Source organism: Protopterus annectens, chromosome 1.part2 (assembly GCF_019279795.1).
Source record: "Protopterus annectens isolate FY-2018-M chromosome 1.part2, PAN1.0, whole genome shotgun sequence".
Taxonomy (NCBI): domain Eukaryota; kingdom Metazoa; phylum Chordata; order Ceratodontiformes; family Protopteridae; genus Protopterus; species Protopterus annectens.
The window spans coordinates 108,028,733-108,046,113 of NC_056727.1; the positions used below are offsets into that span (position 1 = coordinate 108,028,733).

General features: G+C 40.7%; 1 protein-coding gene across 1 annotated transcript in view; it reads right to left on the reverse strand.

The window, feature by feature from the left end:
• The window catches only part of PSME4 (proteasome activator subunit 4), a 2,990,260-nt gene that overhangs the window by 77,113 nt on the left and 2,895,766 nt on the right, over nt 1–17,381 (reverse strand). Inside the window, exon 45 of the mRNA XM_044055122.1 lies at nt 4,475–4,608. Within this exon, the coding sequence (XP_043911057.1) occupies nt 4,475–4,608 (134 nt within the window). The remainder of the gene's footprint in view (nt 1–4,474; nt 4,609–17,381) is intronic.

Here is a 17,381-nt window from a genome sequence, read left to right on the forward strand (position 1 = left end):
GCCTCCTAAACACAGATCCAGTAACTGCGGCCCTGCAGAAGGCCTCTAAAGAATCAAAACCACATTGCAAAGTATGCTTTCCAACTTTTTCAGCTGCATGCAAAAATTCCTGCAATTCTTTATTTTCTGCACATTCTGAAATCAACATCATTTTCTGTTTCAGCAATCCCATAACATGTTGTTGGTACTTAAGCATATGAAATTGACAATTTAAGGCCCTGATTGCCAAGGTTGCAGATGTATAAACCTTTTTTCCCCATCTGTCCAGTGCCCTAGAATCTCTGTCAGAGGGGGTAGGGTTTTTTTGCTGTTGAGGCCTTAACTCCCTTTGGACCCTGTGAAATAGTTTCAAGATCAGCAGCAGGGTTTCTAAATAAATATTTATGTGAGTTGGGGACTCTGTAATATCTGTCAGGCTTACTGGGAGCCGGAGGTAAGGAGTCAGGGGTCAAGCTTGACTCCAAAAACACATCATCCACAATGTCTAAAACAGGGGGAATGGCTAAAGGTTTGTGCTGAGGAAGAAGAAGGAAATCCCGGAGCCTCTTTTTTGATTCTGAGAAGTCTTGACTATCCCAGTGAAAATGCTCCCTCAAAGTATGCAAGGTTTCTCCAAATGAATAACCCCTCAGGAGGAGATGCAGATGGAATAGACTCCTCAGCATCAGAATCCTCATAGGGAGGTATAGATAATTCCTGATCAGAAGAGGAATCAGAAGAAACAGAAACCTGATCTGAAGATTCATAATCAGTGTCTTGCCTAGGCCTCTTATCTGGAGGGGGATGGGTACCCAAGGTAATAAGGTCTTCAGCCATTTTGATCATCTGTTTTTTAGGCATAGAGGCCTGTGCACGTGGCTCATGCGTCGTTTTTTTAGGTTTAGAAGTTGCTTTTGTCTTTGGTTTTGCAGCTGTCGTCGGTTTGATGTACAAATGCTGAGGTCTGAATACACCCTCAGAAGCCGGTGCCTGCTCAGCGGCTCCGGACCCATCCGAGGGAGATACATCCGTCGGTCCAATACCTTGAGTATCTTGTGGCATGCCGGACTCCACATGAGTGTCGGTAAAGGCCTGCGACTCGAAGGTAGCGGGCGAAGGTAGCGGATATCAGGGGATGCGAAGGCGCCTCACTGAGTACCGGCGACTAGCTTATGAAAAGCTTCATCATCGGTTTTGGATCTCGACTGCCTTTCTCTGTCCTTTTTTTTGCATTTTTTATGAACTCCGTTAGTCGTATTGCTATCCGACGACATTTCTGGGTAGTTAAATCTGTTTCCAAAATACTTTGATGCAAAAATATACTGACGTTTAATAGTGTGTTGGTTAAATCTAACACAAAACCGACAGCCAGGCAAGTTGTGATCAGGGCCTAGGCAAGGAATACAGTATAAATGGAAATCCTTATGAGGTATTTGCTTCCCACAAGTAATACAATTATTACCTTTTTCTGACATCGGTAAAAAGCAAGAAAAAAAGTTTCCCCAACGGGGTACTTAGCTTTAGTGAAGACTTCGGTTCTGAAACTCCAACTCAAATATTTCAGTAGTCGGCCGACCGGCACCTGCGAAATGCTTCTGCTTCGGGCACCGCACGGCAGGAAAGACTAAAGAAAATGGCGTCAGCTGCATGTTTTATACCCCTGACGACCTGACATCATGGAAGCGAAGACAGCAACCGACGCAGGACCCAAGACTTTGGAATTCAGGCCAACTGAGGGCAACCTGCCAGCAGATTACCCAAATGTAATGACTGCAACAGTGAAACACGAAGAACATCAAGCTCTCCTCAGCCCTCTTCCCTGACCTATCCAAGGCATTTGATATGATAAATCACCAGCTACTCTTAAACACATTAAAATCACTCTCCATAGATAACCTAGCAATTACCTGGTTTCATTCTTACCTAAGTGACAGACAACAAGCTGTACTATGGAAGAATAACCTATCATCCCTTTTACCAGTCACCCTTGGAGTCCCACAGGGATCTATATTAGGTCCCCTCCTATTCTCCATATTCATTAATGAACTGTACAAAGTCATCCCTGATGCAACTTGTATTCAGTATGCAGATGACTCAACCCTAATCTGCTCTGCCATCCCCCCCACAGATTTACAATCCTTGTCCCAAACCACTTTCAATAAAGTAGAGAACTGGCTCACTGGTCACCAACTACTATTAAACTCAAATAAAACCAAACTATTACTGTTCTCCCCCACTCGCAAGGTCCCCTCACCACCTCTCACCATAATATCTAACAATGGTACGATAATTTCCCCAGAACCTACTACTAAACTACTGGGAGTGATCATCGACAAGAACCTCAAGTTTGATGCTCACACAGACAAAACTATTAAAACAGTTAATAAAAAATTAGGCTCTTTATACAGGATTAAACCATTCCTAACCCCATCTGCTAGAACTGTTATTGCCCGTACACATTTGCTATTGACCCTTCTTGATGCCTCACCCATCTTCGTAAACTTAAGCAAATCAAACCTCAATAAATTTACTAGGTGCTACAATAACATTGCCAGATTTGCCACAGGATCAGCTTATAGAACCCATCACTGCCTTAACCTTCAAACGTTAGACGGGCTTGAACTACCCTATCAACTGCAATATAACCAACTAATAGTTCTTCACAAAATCCTCTACCGATCAAGACAGTACACCCATACTGAAAAATATTATTACCCCCTACAGTAACCTAAAATCCCTTCGCTCTTCCAAAAAATTGCTAGTGCAAACTGTTAAAACCAACAATTCAGCTGGTGAATCACTACTCTTCAATTCTGCCGGTAAAAACTGGAACCTACTTTCTGTTGAACTCACCAATGACCACTCCTTATCCCAATTCAAAGAATCCCTTAGGAAATACCTAAAATGCAGTGGCTTTGTCCCTGTACAAACCCTGACTAACTCCCACTCAAATATAATTCATAAACGAGAACCTCATTACAAGAATAAAACTCTAACTCTCTGTTTAAAATTCTGTGTATCACCCACCTACTGGAAAGATTTAAAGTTAACACTAGACCATGTACGATAACCACCTTAATATATGTGTTTTCCTTTTTCAGATGAAATCTTTAACTATTTCTTTCTCAGCTACTTGCTTCCAACCTTTGCTCTCTGTATGTGAGAAAAGCATGTACCTGTGTGTTCATATCGTTAAATAAATCTCAGTTTTGTGATAACTCACTGTAATAATTTCACTGTATTTACACTTGTTTTTGTACATTTGGAGCTTTTCTCCATGGGCCTCTGCTGTAAATGGAGCTGTATCCAGTTGGACTTTCCCGGTTAACAAATGTAAAATAAAATAAATACGTTTTTTAAAAATGAATGACATTAGGAGTGGATCTGATAGTGGGGGGAAGTGTATTCCAGGTTTTTGCTACTTGTTAAGAATATAGGCGGTTGCCTGTAGTATTTGTCAATTTGGTAACTTGCAGTAGTGACACATTTGTTGAGCGAAGGATACGATTGTTGGAGTAGGGCTGTAAAGTGTTTAGGACAGCTGGGGTTTTCCTCAGGCTGGAAAATTAGTTTGTGGGCCATGGTTAACTGAGTATAAGTTATGAGTTGTGGAAGTTCTAACGAGGAGAGGTTTTTAAGGTTAGGCAGTGGTGTGTCCTATGTGCTGAGTCTGTTGCAAATTTTGCTATCTTCTTATAACATAGTTCTAGTTTATTTAGAGCTGTCTTTTTAAGATTGATAAGTATAGGGGACACATAGAGGAGTGTTGACAGCAGGTGAGTTCTAGCTATAGCTACCCTAGTATTTTCTGCTAGGAATTTTTTGTTTCGGTATAATGTGCCCATTTTTTGTGTACTTTGTCTGTGAGATGTGGAGGTCGAAACTCAGTTTATTATCAATTGTGACTTCAAGTAGTTTCATTTGTGGATCAGGAGATATTTTTGTATTGTTATTAGCTGTGATGTAGAAGGTTGATGTGAAGTTTGTTAGTCTGCTGGGGTGAAAGATTCTGAGTTTGTTTTTATTAGGGTTAAGTATGAGCTGTGAGTTATTTAACCATAACTCAACTTTGGTAAAGGACTGTTGTGTAATATCCCGGAGTTGCCACAAGGAGGTAGGTAGATACACACAGACACACACACACACACACACACACACACACACACACACACACACACGCATGCATGCACAAACAAGGAGCAAGCTCTTCTGAGAAAAAATGTTAAAAAAATCATGTGCAGTTTGAATCACTAAGGGAAATAACCCTAAGAAGTGGACTTACTGTTTTCAACAGGTGCTATGATCAACATTATGCAAAGCAAAGCTATCTGATAAAAGTGGATGCGAAAAGAAACTTTTGGAATTTGTTGACAGTGTCCTTAACAGTTGGAAAGAGAACAGTGGTGAATACTCCCATGAACTCTAGCAAGAAAGATTCAAGTTGGTCATCAAGTCCTTCATAACAACATAGAATGATCTCTTGTTTTATACATACCTCAATAGGTTGTGGGTCATTAAGGTGTGCACTGAGGTCCATAAGAAGTTGTGGCATCCATGTGGGTACATCATATGGGCTGGATAAAACGCAGGCACTCAACCCTAGCACACCTGCATGACGCTTTACCAAGTCTGAAAAACAGGAAAAATTTAGAGCTCTGCATCTGTATCTTGCATTACTACAGTCAATAAAGATGTATTACATTACTAAATAAAACATGACTATGCTGCTAGCTCAGAAGTGTTTAGTCTTTCTAGAACACACCCTCAAAAAATCACATGCTCAGTCTGCATATGTTTTGGAATTTCTCTCTGTTACTGTTTGGTTCAAACCACACCTCAAAAGTCAAACCTCAGATAGTAAACCAAAGAGATACTTGACTGACTGTGATGCTCTATTTTCATCTGGAGTTATATTTGCTGTATATGGTGTAAATTACTCTTTTAATACACAAAACTATTACAGAAACATTTTCCTGAATTGCAGTTCAGTTCTGTTAAGCTTCTTCTTAGGCATTCTCTTTTTAATTTGCCCATCTAACATAAGCACAAACTAATAGTTCACAATAACGCAAGTCCTTGATTAAGCCATGTTCTGCCTTTACTATCCATCCAAATGACGACTAACTCTGAACAGTTCTTCATAAACCATAACAAAATCATCAAACTAATTACTGTAAATTCAGCAATATGAATTGCATCATGCCCTAAACCAAGAGCAGTTGTTAAATTCCCATCTATAAAGCAACCGCTAACTTGAGCCTAAACAGACTTCATCCTTAAATAAAACTGCCAAGTCTGTATTATACACCTACATACATGACAGCACTTTTGCCATGTCCACGTTTCAGCATTAAGGGGACTTCACTTCATAAACATGTTTCCTAATCAGAAGAAATAAAAAAAAAAACAGTAAAAATTTCAACTACCCTGCCTCTTCTGAAAAAATCACTTATTTTTGGCTCAAGCACCAGTCTAGTTTTCAACTCATAAGTACAGTAAAACCGTATTCCTAATTTTGGAAGTTGAAATGCACAAGACTTTTTCCTGATGCTACACCCTAACATTGTAGGAAGCTATTCTATAAACTGCCAAATGTAACATCCACAAGCATAGTGAAAATTACATGAAGACCATATTACATACAAAAGCTACCTCTTATCTGCCCCATCACCCCCCCCCCCCATTAATTCATACATACCACATGTAAAATGCCTTGGCCTTATCAACATTCTTTCCCCAATTCTGACAATTACTGATCAATCATGGAACTGTACAGCTCAATAATTACATAAAAATAGTACATTGATTTTCGCTGAACTCTAACCAAATTAAACAAAGATTACGGGAATACCACATAACCTGTAATTAAAGGAAATCTAACATGGTTTCTAAATTGTTAGTGTTCTTTTTGCACTTTAAAATAAAGTGCATCTGTAGGTTACCATCCCTACCACAGCAGCAGATATTCGTAAAATAGTCGGTGCAACAATATAACATAATATTTAAATTGTATCCCACCTTATCATGTCTTCTGTGGCCTGAAGTTTCAAAGGCTACAGCTTGCTTCCTTACCTGAGTAGACCGATGAAAAACAGTTCTGTACAGTAAAAGCTGTAGACATGTACACTGAGCCTTTCTACATCCCATATTGTACATTCTCTTCCATTATTTGAGCTAGAATTCCCTAACAAGGAAGGATGAAACAGACCTACACATGTCAAATTAGACAGAAACCTACAAGTTCAAAAAAAGCAAAATGGAAAGAAGGCTGTGCAACTGCTGGCACCTGCAGCCAATAAATGAGCAACTACGATATGAAAATAAAATTAAATGAAATAGCACCAGAAGAAATTAATCACAGCACCAAAAGAAAGAAAATAAGAGAAGTGAAGGTATCTAGATAATACTATGGGCAAACAAATGCCTAACCTTCATTAAAGGGCATCTAACAAAGACATATAAAGGGATTATTACCCAGATGCTAGAAGGAAATAAACATGACAGATAACACAGTACTACCTATATTGAAAGCCAGTAAGCCAGCCAGTGTTTCACACACACACACACACACACACACACACACACACACACACACACACACACACACACACACAGAGCTGGTCTTTGGTCAACTGGTGTCCTAGGCAAAAGGGATCCACAGCGTCCCCCACAACACTTGGTGCTCCGATCCTGGCATACCTATACCATCCAGATTACTGGAAAAGTGCCCCTGCTAAGGCAGTGCCCTAGAACGCCACCTAGTTGGCCTACGCCTAAGGCCAGCTATCCACATACACACACATACAGAAACAGTGATTTTACTGATGTTGTTTTACATCAACTATTAATAAAGCAGGTACACAGCTGGAGTTGTACTGGATTTTTGGAGCAAGATCGCAGTACAGTAGAGTTTAAGAAATGTACCCTTTCTTCCCCAGTGTAGTGTGACCTGACATTGGTAAATATAATTAGTAGGGGATTTGTAAGGCACAAGGAGGACTTGCCCCCTTCCCAACAAAAAATGTATTTTTTCATTGTTTTTGGTTTATATGTTTGATTTTTGTGTTTCGATTGTATCACATTTTGATGAAATACACTATACATATTTGTGTATGTAAGTATAGGTGTATCTCATTTCACTTAATGGTCATTTGACTAAACCACAAACAGTAGAATACAATTGTTTGAAAACTCTTGACTGAATCACAACTGAAAGAAAACTGCAGAAGTCTATAGACACAGTATGTGACTGTGTCATTTCTAAGAATTATTAGAGAGGTGAGTCGAGAAGTTTGTGTGTGGATTGGTAAAGTACTCTCACACTGCATCCCAGATCTACAGATGTTTCTATTTGTGCACCAGCATTAATTCATGTATGGAGCCTTTTCTTTTATACACAGTTCTCTTTCCATGGAGTTAGTCTATAGAATTACAGCGTTGCATTTTTTAAAGGCATATTTGTTCTGTAATATGTTTTCTACTAATTGTGATTCAGACAAAGGAGTTTTTAGTCAAATGTTTTCAGACAATTGTGTGCACCGATTTCTTACTCAGTCAAATAAGCATTTGCTTAAATGACAAATATATAGATCTATATAAACACACACATACGTACGTATATACACATACATACATCTGTATATGCAGCTGCAAATACTCTCAAATTAATTGATGCAGACATTCTCAAAATTCCTAAGCAACCACTACCCCCATCTTCTGTGTCTGGTCATTTGAATGGCATAAATCTAAACCCATTGTTTTGATAATCAATGCAATCCCTGATTCTGCTGCTGATGCTCTTTCTGTAGGAGAACAACTGGACTGGAATTCCTTTTATCAATACAGTGACCTCAAACAGCCTTCTCTGCTTTCAACAATTTTCTCTCCAACATGCAGGATAAACTTTTCCCTATAAAAAGAGCAAGAGTTTAAGGCAGATCTGATATCAAACAACTAATAAATAGACATGAATCCTGGGCAGAATGGAAAAAAATGAACCATTCTGTATACATAAAGTCAACATGTACCAATATTTAAAAGACACTAGACTGAAAATGTATAACTTATGTACTCACCATAACAAGGCATCTGTGTTGTCCCACTTTTCATTCTTCAACAGATGGGTTTGGATCCGACCCTCAGATCTGACTCAGTTGCATACTCTAGACTTTGGATCCAACTTTTGAGCTCCTCCCTCTACCCATACAGCCCTTGACCATCCTCAATATCTCAGACTGAGTTTGTTGCCATAAACACCATATAACTGAATAGAAACAGGGATAGCTGAGAGAACAGGTCTCAAACGCAGAACTAGAAGTTCCAATAAACAATCCAACAAGTTCCTCCAGAAGATTTAAGGACTAGGGGGTGGATGGGAAGGAGGTTGAAGAAGAATGAAAACTGGACAACACAGATGCCCAGTTACAGTGAGTACTTAACTTATGAATCTGATGTTGTCCTTTTCATTCTTCTTCAACACATGGGACAGAGTCCCCAGCTACACTGACCTTAGGTGGCTCGCTTGGAAGGATATTCCACCGATGCAAAGGCAGCTCTACTTCTGAAAATTAAATACAATTTGTAATGAGTAACAAAGGTAAATGCATTGGACCATGTGGCTACTGCACAAATATCACCAATAGATGCACTTGACCAAAAGGCAGATGAAGTAGCCATGGACCTAACTGAGTGAGCTTTGGGTGGTTTAAATAGGGGAATGTCTTGCTGAGAATAGATCCAAGGAATGCAACCAGTGATCCACTTACCTAAAGTAACTTTAGAAATTGTATAACCCACACATTTTGTAGAGAAGGAAACAAATAGCTGAATTGGATTTTCTGAATTGGTTTGTCATGTGTAGTTAAAAATGTAACTGTCTGTGCACATCTAGAATATGAACCATGTATTCTCCTTTATTTGAAAAGTCTGGACAGAAGACCTGTAGGTGAATGGATTAATTAATGTTTGATTTATTTTAGGTAAAAAGGATGGGTTAAGTTCATAAAGAAACCCTGTCTTCATGGAAGACAATGTAAGAGCCTTGAGTTCAGAAATTCTTGCAGAAGTAATAGCTACTAAAAAGACTGTTTTCCATGAGAAATTTTAGGTAATTTTTTGCTGAAGGTTCAAAGGTGTTTTGAGTTAAGCCTTGCAGCACGACTTTCAGATCCCCAAGGAGGAGAAGAATCCTTTATTGGTGGCCTGAGGAGAAAAAGTCATTTAAGGAAGGTTTACATAACTTGGAAGACACCAAGGAATAATTTCTTTCTCCTGTATGAAAATTAGAAATGGCAGTCGACTGCAATTTAATTGTAGAAAAACTAGCTCCTCCTTTAAAAAGAACAGTCAAAAATTCAAGAATAGCAGAAACTGGGACAGAAAAGGGGTCAACATCATTTTTCAATGCCCAAAGGGAGAAACTTCTCCACTTACTCTTGTAAACCTTCTTGGTAGAATCTTTTTATGAGGATAAAATTATAGTACATACTGGCGAAGAAAGCTAGGGTTCTCTGACCAACACTGGAAGTAGAGAAACCATGCGGTTAGCTTGAGGGCCTGGATATTTGGATGGCTCATCTCAGAAGGATGTGAGAGGATATCTGGAAAGGATTCCGGTATCCAAGGACAATAATAAAGATGAGACCATAGGAAGGGGAACCACACCTGTCGAAACCAAAAGTTGTCAATGAGGATGACTGAGCTCTTCAACCGGGTTGCTTTCTGTAAAAATTTGGGATTCAAGAGAAGTGGAGGACAAGCTTACAGGAGTCTGGGTGGCCAAATGTGGACTAGAGCATCTGTCAGTGACTCACCCAGATGGGAGATCAGGGCAAAATACATGCTGCACTTGTTGTTGTGGGAGGAAGCAAAGAGGTTGCAGCAAGGTTGGCACTAACAGCAAAAAACTCTTCCACCACAGACTGTTTGGAAATCACTTGTGCTGCATTAAAATGGGCCTGCTTAATGTGTCTGCTACCACTCTAGTTTTCCCAGTATGCTCATTGTAACTAGAAAGCGGTTTGAGATCGCCCATTGCCACACTCTCATGGCTTCTCCGCAAAGAGGGTAAGATCTTATTCTCCCTTGTTTGCTGATGTACCAGACAACAGACATGTTGTTGGTCTGGAACACAACAGCCCCTAGAGGAAGAGCACCTTGAAATGCCTGCAATGCTAATAGGACTGCTCTCATCTCCAGAACACTGATAAGTAAATTGGTCTCTTGGGGGGGGCACATGCCTTGGACCATCCTTCCCAAGAAAAGCACCCCCCCACCCGAGGTGGGAAATGTATGTAGTCACTGTGGCAACTGGGGGTGGTAAAATAAAGGGTCGGCCTACATAAATGTTGTCTGACTGAATCCACCAGTGGATGTGGCATATGCAAATTGGAGTAAGTTTGACTGGAAAAGATAGGGGTTGTCGAAGAACATACCACTGAACAGCTAGAGTCCATTGAAGAACACTCATATAGTATCATGCTAAGAGGATTAATACTATGGCTGCTGCCATAGATCCCAGCTCTTGAAGAATGAATATGGCTGGAGGAGATGGGTGGGAAAGAATTTGGAGTACCTGAGATCTGGGCGTGGCTATGCGATCCGTTGGCAATGATGTAATTTGTATTGTCATGTTCAGATGGGCACCCATAAACTCCAGCTCTGAAATGGTGTCAGGTTTGATTTGGAGTAATTTACTGTTATCCTCAGTGACTGGCACATCTGGAGCAAATAGTCCCTGGACTATTGGAGGAGATGCATGGAGGGGGAGGTGACAAGCCAGTCATCCACATATGGAAACACTCGTAATCGTTTGAGTCTCAGGTGAGCTGCCACCACTGCCATACATTTGGTAAACACCCTGGGGGCAGTGATGAGTCCAAAGAGCAGGGCTCTGAATTGGTAATGACTGGCTCTCAGCTGAAAGCATAAATGTCTTCTGGAGCACCTGTCTATTTTGATGACGCATCCTAAAGACCTACAGAGCACATCTAATCATCTTTGTGAAGAAATGTCAGAATAGACTAAACCGTGGCCATTCGGAACTTTGACTTTTTTACGTACTGATTCAAACTGCTCACATCCAGAATCTGTCTGAGGTCCTGTGTCTTTTTGGACACTAAAAAGAAATGCAAGTAAGTTCCAAATCCTATTTGGTCTGACAGGACATCTTGAATGACTCTCTTGTCTAGCAGCTTTTGAATTTCTTGCACTGCTGCTTTCCTCAGACTGAGTGGAATGTCGGGAAGCTTCTCCCATTTGCAAATAGGAAGTTAGAAAAATGGAATGGAATAACTTCTGGATAATATTCTTAGCACCCATGAATCTGCTGTTATATTTGCCCAGGTGTCTGGAAGCAAGGAAAATCATTCCCTCACTGACTCCAGAGGTGGACAGTCAGGCAGCACTTCAGAAGCACTGGAAAGGTCTGTCCAGAAAGGAATCATGGAAATCTTGATTTTGCGGGCCTCCTCTGCTTCTAGGCTGCCTCCTCTGTCTCTGGAGAATTTGTCCCTGTGTGAATCTTGGAAAGGTCCCAGAGATTTGAGGAAACACATTTTCTTACCCCCTCTTTGATTCCTAGAAAAGGTTTGTTGAGGGATAGAAAACTTTATTCCCACGGCAGACAGAGTCTTCCCTTCTTGTCTGCTGTGGGTAAGCATCTCTTTAACCAATGGACCAAATAAGGTTGTGCCATCAAAGGAAGCACTGATGAAAGATATCTTAAAGGGCTCTGCAGTCACACAGATGCACCCCCAGGCATGACTCCTTATGGCAATGTCTTAACCGGTAGCCTGTTTGATGCCTTCAGCTGTGTGAAAGATCACCCTCATGGAAGCATTAGAAATTGGCAATACAGTGGCCAGTTGAGTGGATGTTCTCTTGAAATCCTTTGCAACATGGATTCTGAGACAGCTTTTGATATCTCCTTCATCAAGTCTATCTGTAGTCTTGTGAAATGTGCCAGGTAATTAAGAGACCTGAAGGTGAAGGGGCCAAGGCAAAGATTTGCTTTCCAAATCTAGCCAGCACTCTAGACTCTCTGTTTGGAGGGTGGACAGAAGACCTCTGTTTAGCTAGCTCTTTTTTAGTGGCTGCCACAATCACCATATCATCTACTGTGAGTCCTTTGCTCCAGAGCTGTGAAGACTGGTAGAGATGGATGAAGGCTGCCAGCCTAGCCAGATAGAATTTTATACATTATTCTATCATTTGTAAATATGAATGTGAATCACAGGCTTGTTGTCTTAAATGAAAAAAATGCTGTTACAAAAAATTTGGCAACAGTGCTCTCTACTGACCCAGTAAAAGCATGTTGTGACCCTTTAATCTAAAGTCGGCTCCAGTCCGGCTAGATGAAGGCTTCCTGCTTATTGTTTTAAGGCTAAAGTTAATGACCAGAATTTACATGAGAAATGTCCTTTATTGCTCAAAGTGTAAAAAAAAATTTAATGTAGTTTCTGTCAGCCTGGGAACACCAGGAAAGTGTGAAATGATGTAATGTTTTATCAGAACTGCAGTTTCAATTTAAACAGAGAGACCCAGAGATTATTAAGCACTTTTGTATGACTATCCAACTCACAGCACTGCCTGTTGCTCTATGTAACTAAGTAAGTTATTTCAGAAGTGTGTTTTCTTGTAGCAATAGCTAGGAATTAGAACATACAAAGATGCATATTATGCAGAACTTCTTTTGTCCTGGAATTTCCAGAGATGTAACAGGGTACTGCAGGACCTGTGAGCAGTGCCAAAAGGTAGGCAATGCAGGAGACAAGGTGAGAGCTCCTTTGATGCCTTTGCCTGTGATTAAGGAGCCATTTCAGAGGTTAGCAATGGATATTGTGGGTCCCCTGTGTACCCTAAGTTCCACAGGGAAAAAGTATATCCTAGTGGTAGTGGATTATGCTACATGATACCCTGAGGCAGTGGTTTTGTCCACCATTGAGGCAGAGAACGTGGCAAATGCTTTGTTAGAGATTTTCAGCAGGGTAGGTTTCCCAAAAGTTTTTCTGTGTGATCTCTGAACTTTTGACTAGCACTGACTGTGTAGTAGAAAGTATTGTCTTGTGGTTTTAATTCTTTACTATTAAATAGTTTAAAACCTTTTAACTGTGGCTGGTTTGTGTAGATATAAGTTAAGCTCTAGAGTACATTGCAGATTTATAGATTTTTTTGTACAAAGCCACTCTATTAAGTCTTGACTGATTAGTCACACTTACCGATTGGATATTAATATTGCACAGTAATAATTGGACACCCTTTTAAGGGCCTTTGAGTAGGCGATAAATATTAGCTGGCTGGTGGCAGTCTGGGAGTACAGGGCACAGCTGGAAAACCTGTGCCAGCCTTCCCCAGGGGTGTCTGTGTGGTTGTATAAACTTATCTCAAAGTGTGTGTGTCAGCTACTTGGGCAAGGACACGAAGCACGGGTTGGACAGAGAGGGTGCTGGAGATTTTAAACTGCCCATCTAGGTTGAGATCTGGACCCTGTAGCTGTGCTAGTGGGGAGTCTTAGTGGGGATCTGGAGAGCAAGGGAGCAGCCAGCCCTGGACTAACTGTGATCTCTCTGCTCTTAAGGGAAATTGCACTTCACTGTGTGTATTTGTTATCCTTTCCTCATATATGAGATGCCCTCTCTGGTGTTAGTGGTGAGGACTGAGGCTCCTTGATTCCTGGGCCAGGGCACAGGCGTCACAGGAGCTAAGAATTTGTCAGTTTTTTTTGGATTGGGTTCAATGGTATCCGGCTCCTTCCATGCCAGATGGAAAACTAAATAAATGAATTCATCCACTGAGGAGTAACCCAAGACAGATGTGGAAGTACACTATACAATGATTCAGCATCTATTGTTAATAAAATGCTATCAGCATCAATTGTAACTTTTTTCCCCCATAAAAATCATTAGAGACTTTTACATGTGAAATGTTCTTCTCAGACAAAGGTTGTAACAAAAACTCCAGGTAGATGGCAGCAGCTTAAGTAAAGGATCCCCCGCTTGCAACCACTGGCCTGTAAGGAGGGTTTTCTCTATTTCCATGTGGCTTAGGGATTCCAGAGAATTTAGGCATTTAGATAAACAACAATACTTCTGGAACCTACAGTTAAACAGGAAAAATAACCCCAAACTCTTCTGGTCTTCCATAAATAATCTATTGAACCCTGGCACTAAAACCAACCCTTGTCCTTTCCCCATGTCACCTGACCTTATTGCCTCCAAATTTAACTTGTACTTTATTGACACAAGCCTCCTTTCCTCCCCTCTACCTAGCAATCATCAGCTCAATTCTTTCTCCTCTTCCCGCCTACCATACAATACGACACCTCTAAATACTCCACACAAAACTGGAACAAAGCCCATTCTCAAACTGAATTTAATCTCTCACTGTTCCCACTTCCTGCATGAAAAAAAACTCTTGTTAAAGCTAAAACTCTGCTCCAACTCAACTAACAACAATGTGGTATGGCTTGGTGTAGGTTGTTAATGAATATGTTAAATAAAAAGGAACCAAGGATTGAGCCTTGTGGGACACCTGTAGGGTTGTGGAAATAAGAACAGAGTGTTGCCATTTGACGGCATGTTGCCTATTGGTGAGATAGCTTTTAAACCAGTTAAGCAATTGAGAAGACAGCCTTAGGAAGAAAGTTGAGAGAGAAGGATAGAATGGGATATAGTATCAAATGCTTTAGATAGATCTAGAAAGAGAGCAGATGCAATATGGCCAGAGTCACAGATTTTATTAATGATATCTAAGAAGGACATTAGTGCAGCAGAAGTACTGTGCCCATACTCAACCATAGTCTGCTCTGCACTAAACCCTGATATCCTTCAACAAATGACCCACACAGCTTACTCTACTGTTGAATCTTGGCTCCACCAAAATCATCTGTCCTTAAATGCCAAAAAAAAAAGAAGTTATGTCTTACTGAAAGGAGTATAAGATGGAGTCTGTGGGGAAAACTCCTTTGTTCCAAATGGGATACAGCGTTTACTAAGGGAAGTCAACCCCCTAGCCATGAAGAGTTGATCCAAAAGTCTGACCACGTCTAGTTCTAATAGGCTCCTGGAGGATCTGGTGGATATCCCTGATGGGGAGTCTTGATGTTCCAAAAAGGGGCTATACAGCTGTCCTGAGAATGGATCCATTGACGGGGAGTATCTGGCCCATGGTATGGGCTCTTCCTTAGACACCAAGGTCAATGTACCTGTAGAAAATGCAGTAGGGTGGGGCAAAGTGACCGGAATTGAAGAGACTATTGTTTGCGTCGAAGGGAGGATCTGGACTGGTGTAGTCCTGGCCGGTACCATGGTAGTCGGTACCGAAAAGGTTGTATCAGACTTCGGTTCAGTAGTCAGCACCAAAGTAGGAGACTCAGGTTCCGGTGCCGATGTAGAAGGAGGCAGTGTAGCAGTCATAATCATGGTTGGTTCCATCGCTGGCACCAAGGAAGGGGTTTTGAGCCCTGCAGCAGAGGGAACAGAAGACAATTTTGGTAATTTAGGTCTAGGCTCTAAAGACTTAGATTCTGGATCGTTAGGAAAAGACGGAACCGAATGGCTCCTCTTCTTATGATCTTTTCTGGGAGGGGGAGAACCCTCCGATGCAGAAAGAGCCTCCGAGAAAGGAGATTTGAGTAGCCCTTTAAGAATGAGTTTATTGCATCTCTCATTGAGTGTACGAGTACTAAAGCCTGCACAAATATTACAAGGTGGCTGAACAGTCAGATGAGGCACATTCAAGCAATAAACACAAGACGAATGTCGTCCGAATTCGGCATTTTACAGGAGCACAGGTCACAAGCTTTAAACCCAGTGGCCCGTTTCTTGTCTGCCATAGCCACACAAAAAACAAGGCCACTACACCTGCAAAACCCGTAATATCAACAACAACAAACCTACAAGGTATATAAAAATACAGCAATCAAAACACACTTTTTTTTTGAAAATATAAAGAAACAGAAGGGAAAAAAAAGAGTACCAACAATGGTATCCCAAGAATACCACAGAGGGTAAGGGTGGGAGCTACCAACGATGGTAGAAAGGAATACCAGAAAAAACGGTAAAGGGGAGGAAGAATGAGTCACTTTACCAGAAAAGGGGCAGTGAGAGAAAATAAGTACAAATGACAAAGATTCAACAACAATACGAAGTATTAAGAACAAGCAAAAAACCACTTAGCTGAGAGTGAAAGGCTTGACATGTCCTGATCAGTACGCGGCAAACGAGATCTGAGGTAATGGGGAGAAAGGCACTATGGGTAATCTTAGCCTGAGTTTTTTAGCTGACGCGAGCTTGGTACAGTGGCCAAGTCGGAACAGAGGATCGGTTCCAAGCTCATCAGTAAGGAATGAATGAATATTAACAACATCAAATCCAAACTTATGTTGTTCACCCCTAAAAAATACCTCTATCAACATACAAGACTTTAACATTCTCTCACTGAATTCAATAAAAATTGAACTCGTACCTAGTACCAAACTCTTAGGGGTCATAATAATAGATGACAATCTAAAATTTGATTTACATATCCAATCTAAAATCTCTAAAACACACAAAAAACTTGGCCTCCTCTACAGGCATAATAAATTCCTCTCCTCTTCAGCCAAACAAGCCCTAGCACTCTCCTATCTACTTCAATCTCTAACCTATGGTGCTCCCTTATTAACTAATCTGCAGTCCTCTCTAAAACTAAAATTAGAATCTTGCTACAACAAAATTGCCAAATTTGCTTCCAACTGTCGTCATTCCACCCATCATTGTATAGCCTTAAGAAATCTCCATTGGCTCGAATTCCCTCATTATCTACTACACCTTCAACTAACTACCTTTCACAGATTAATTTACAAACCACAAGACTGCTCTGCACTCAGCTCCTTATTCTCCCCTTATGCCCTCTACGAGGTCATTACGCTCAGAAAATCAAAACCTAGTACAAGTCCACAAACCTAATCTACCGGCAAGTAAACTCCTATACTCCTGGACTATTGCCAGACTTTGGAATAATCTCCCCTCCTCCATTCGCTCTGAACTACATCCCATCAAATTCAAAACTGCCATCCATAAACACCTTCTCTCCAACTGGATCTGCAACTGGTCCTCCTTGTCCAGTGCTAGCACTTAACTCTTTTTCCCCTGACCTCAGACCCAGTATTGCTCTTCTTAACTATCTAACCACCTAAACCAAACTTTTCCTGCACTCAAAAGGTCCTTATGCCCTATCAACCATTACTAAAATACCTCATTTTAAGCATACTAACTTAATGTCATGTAAATTCTTCTACCTTATTCTCTCTGCTTTATTTTCTTCACTCTATACTTAATATCAGATACAGAATCTACAGCTGCTCAACACTCAAACTGATAGACCTTGCTTTATCTTCCTGATATTTTATTATTGTTTGAACT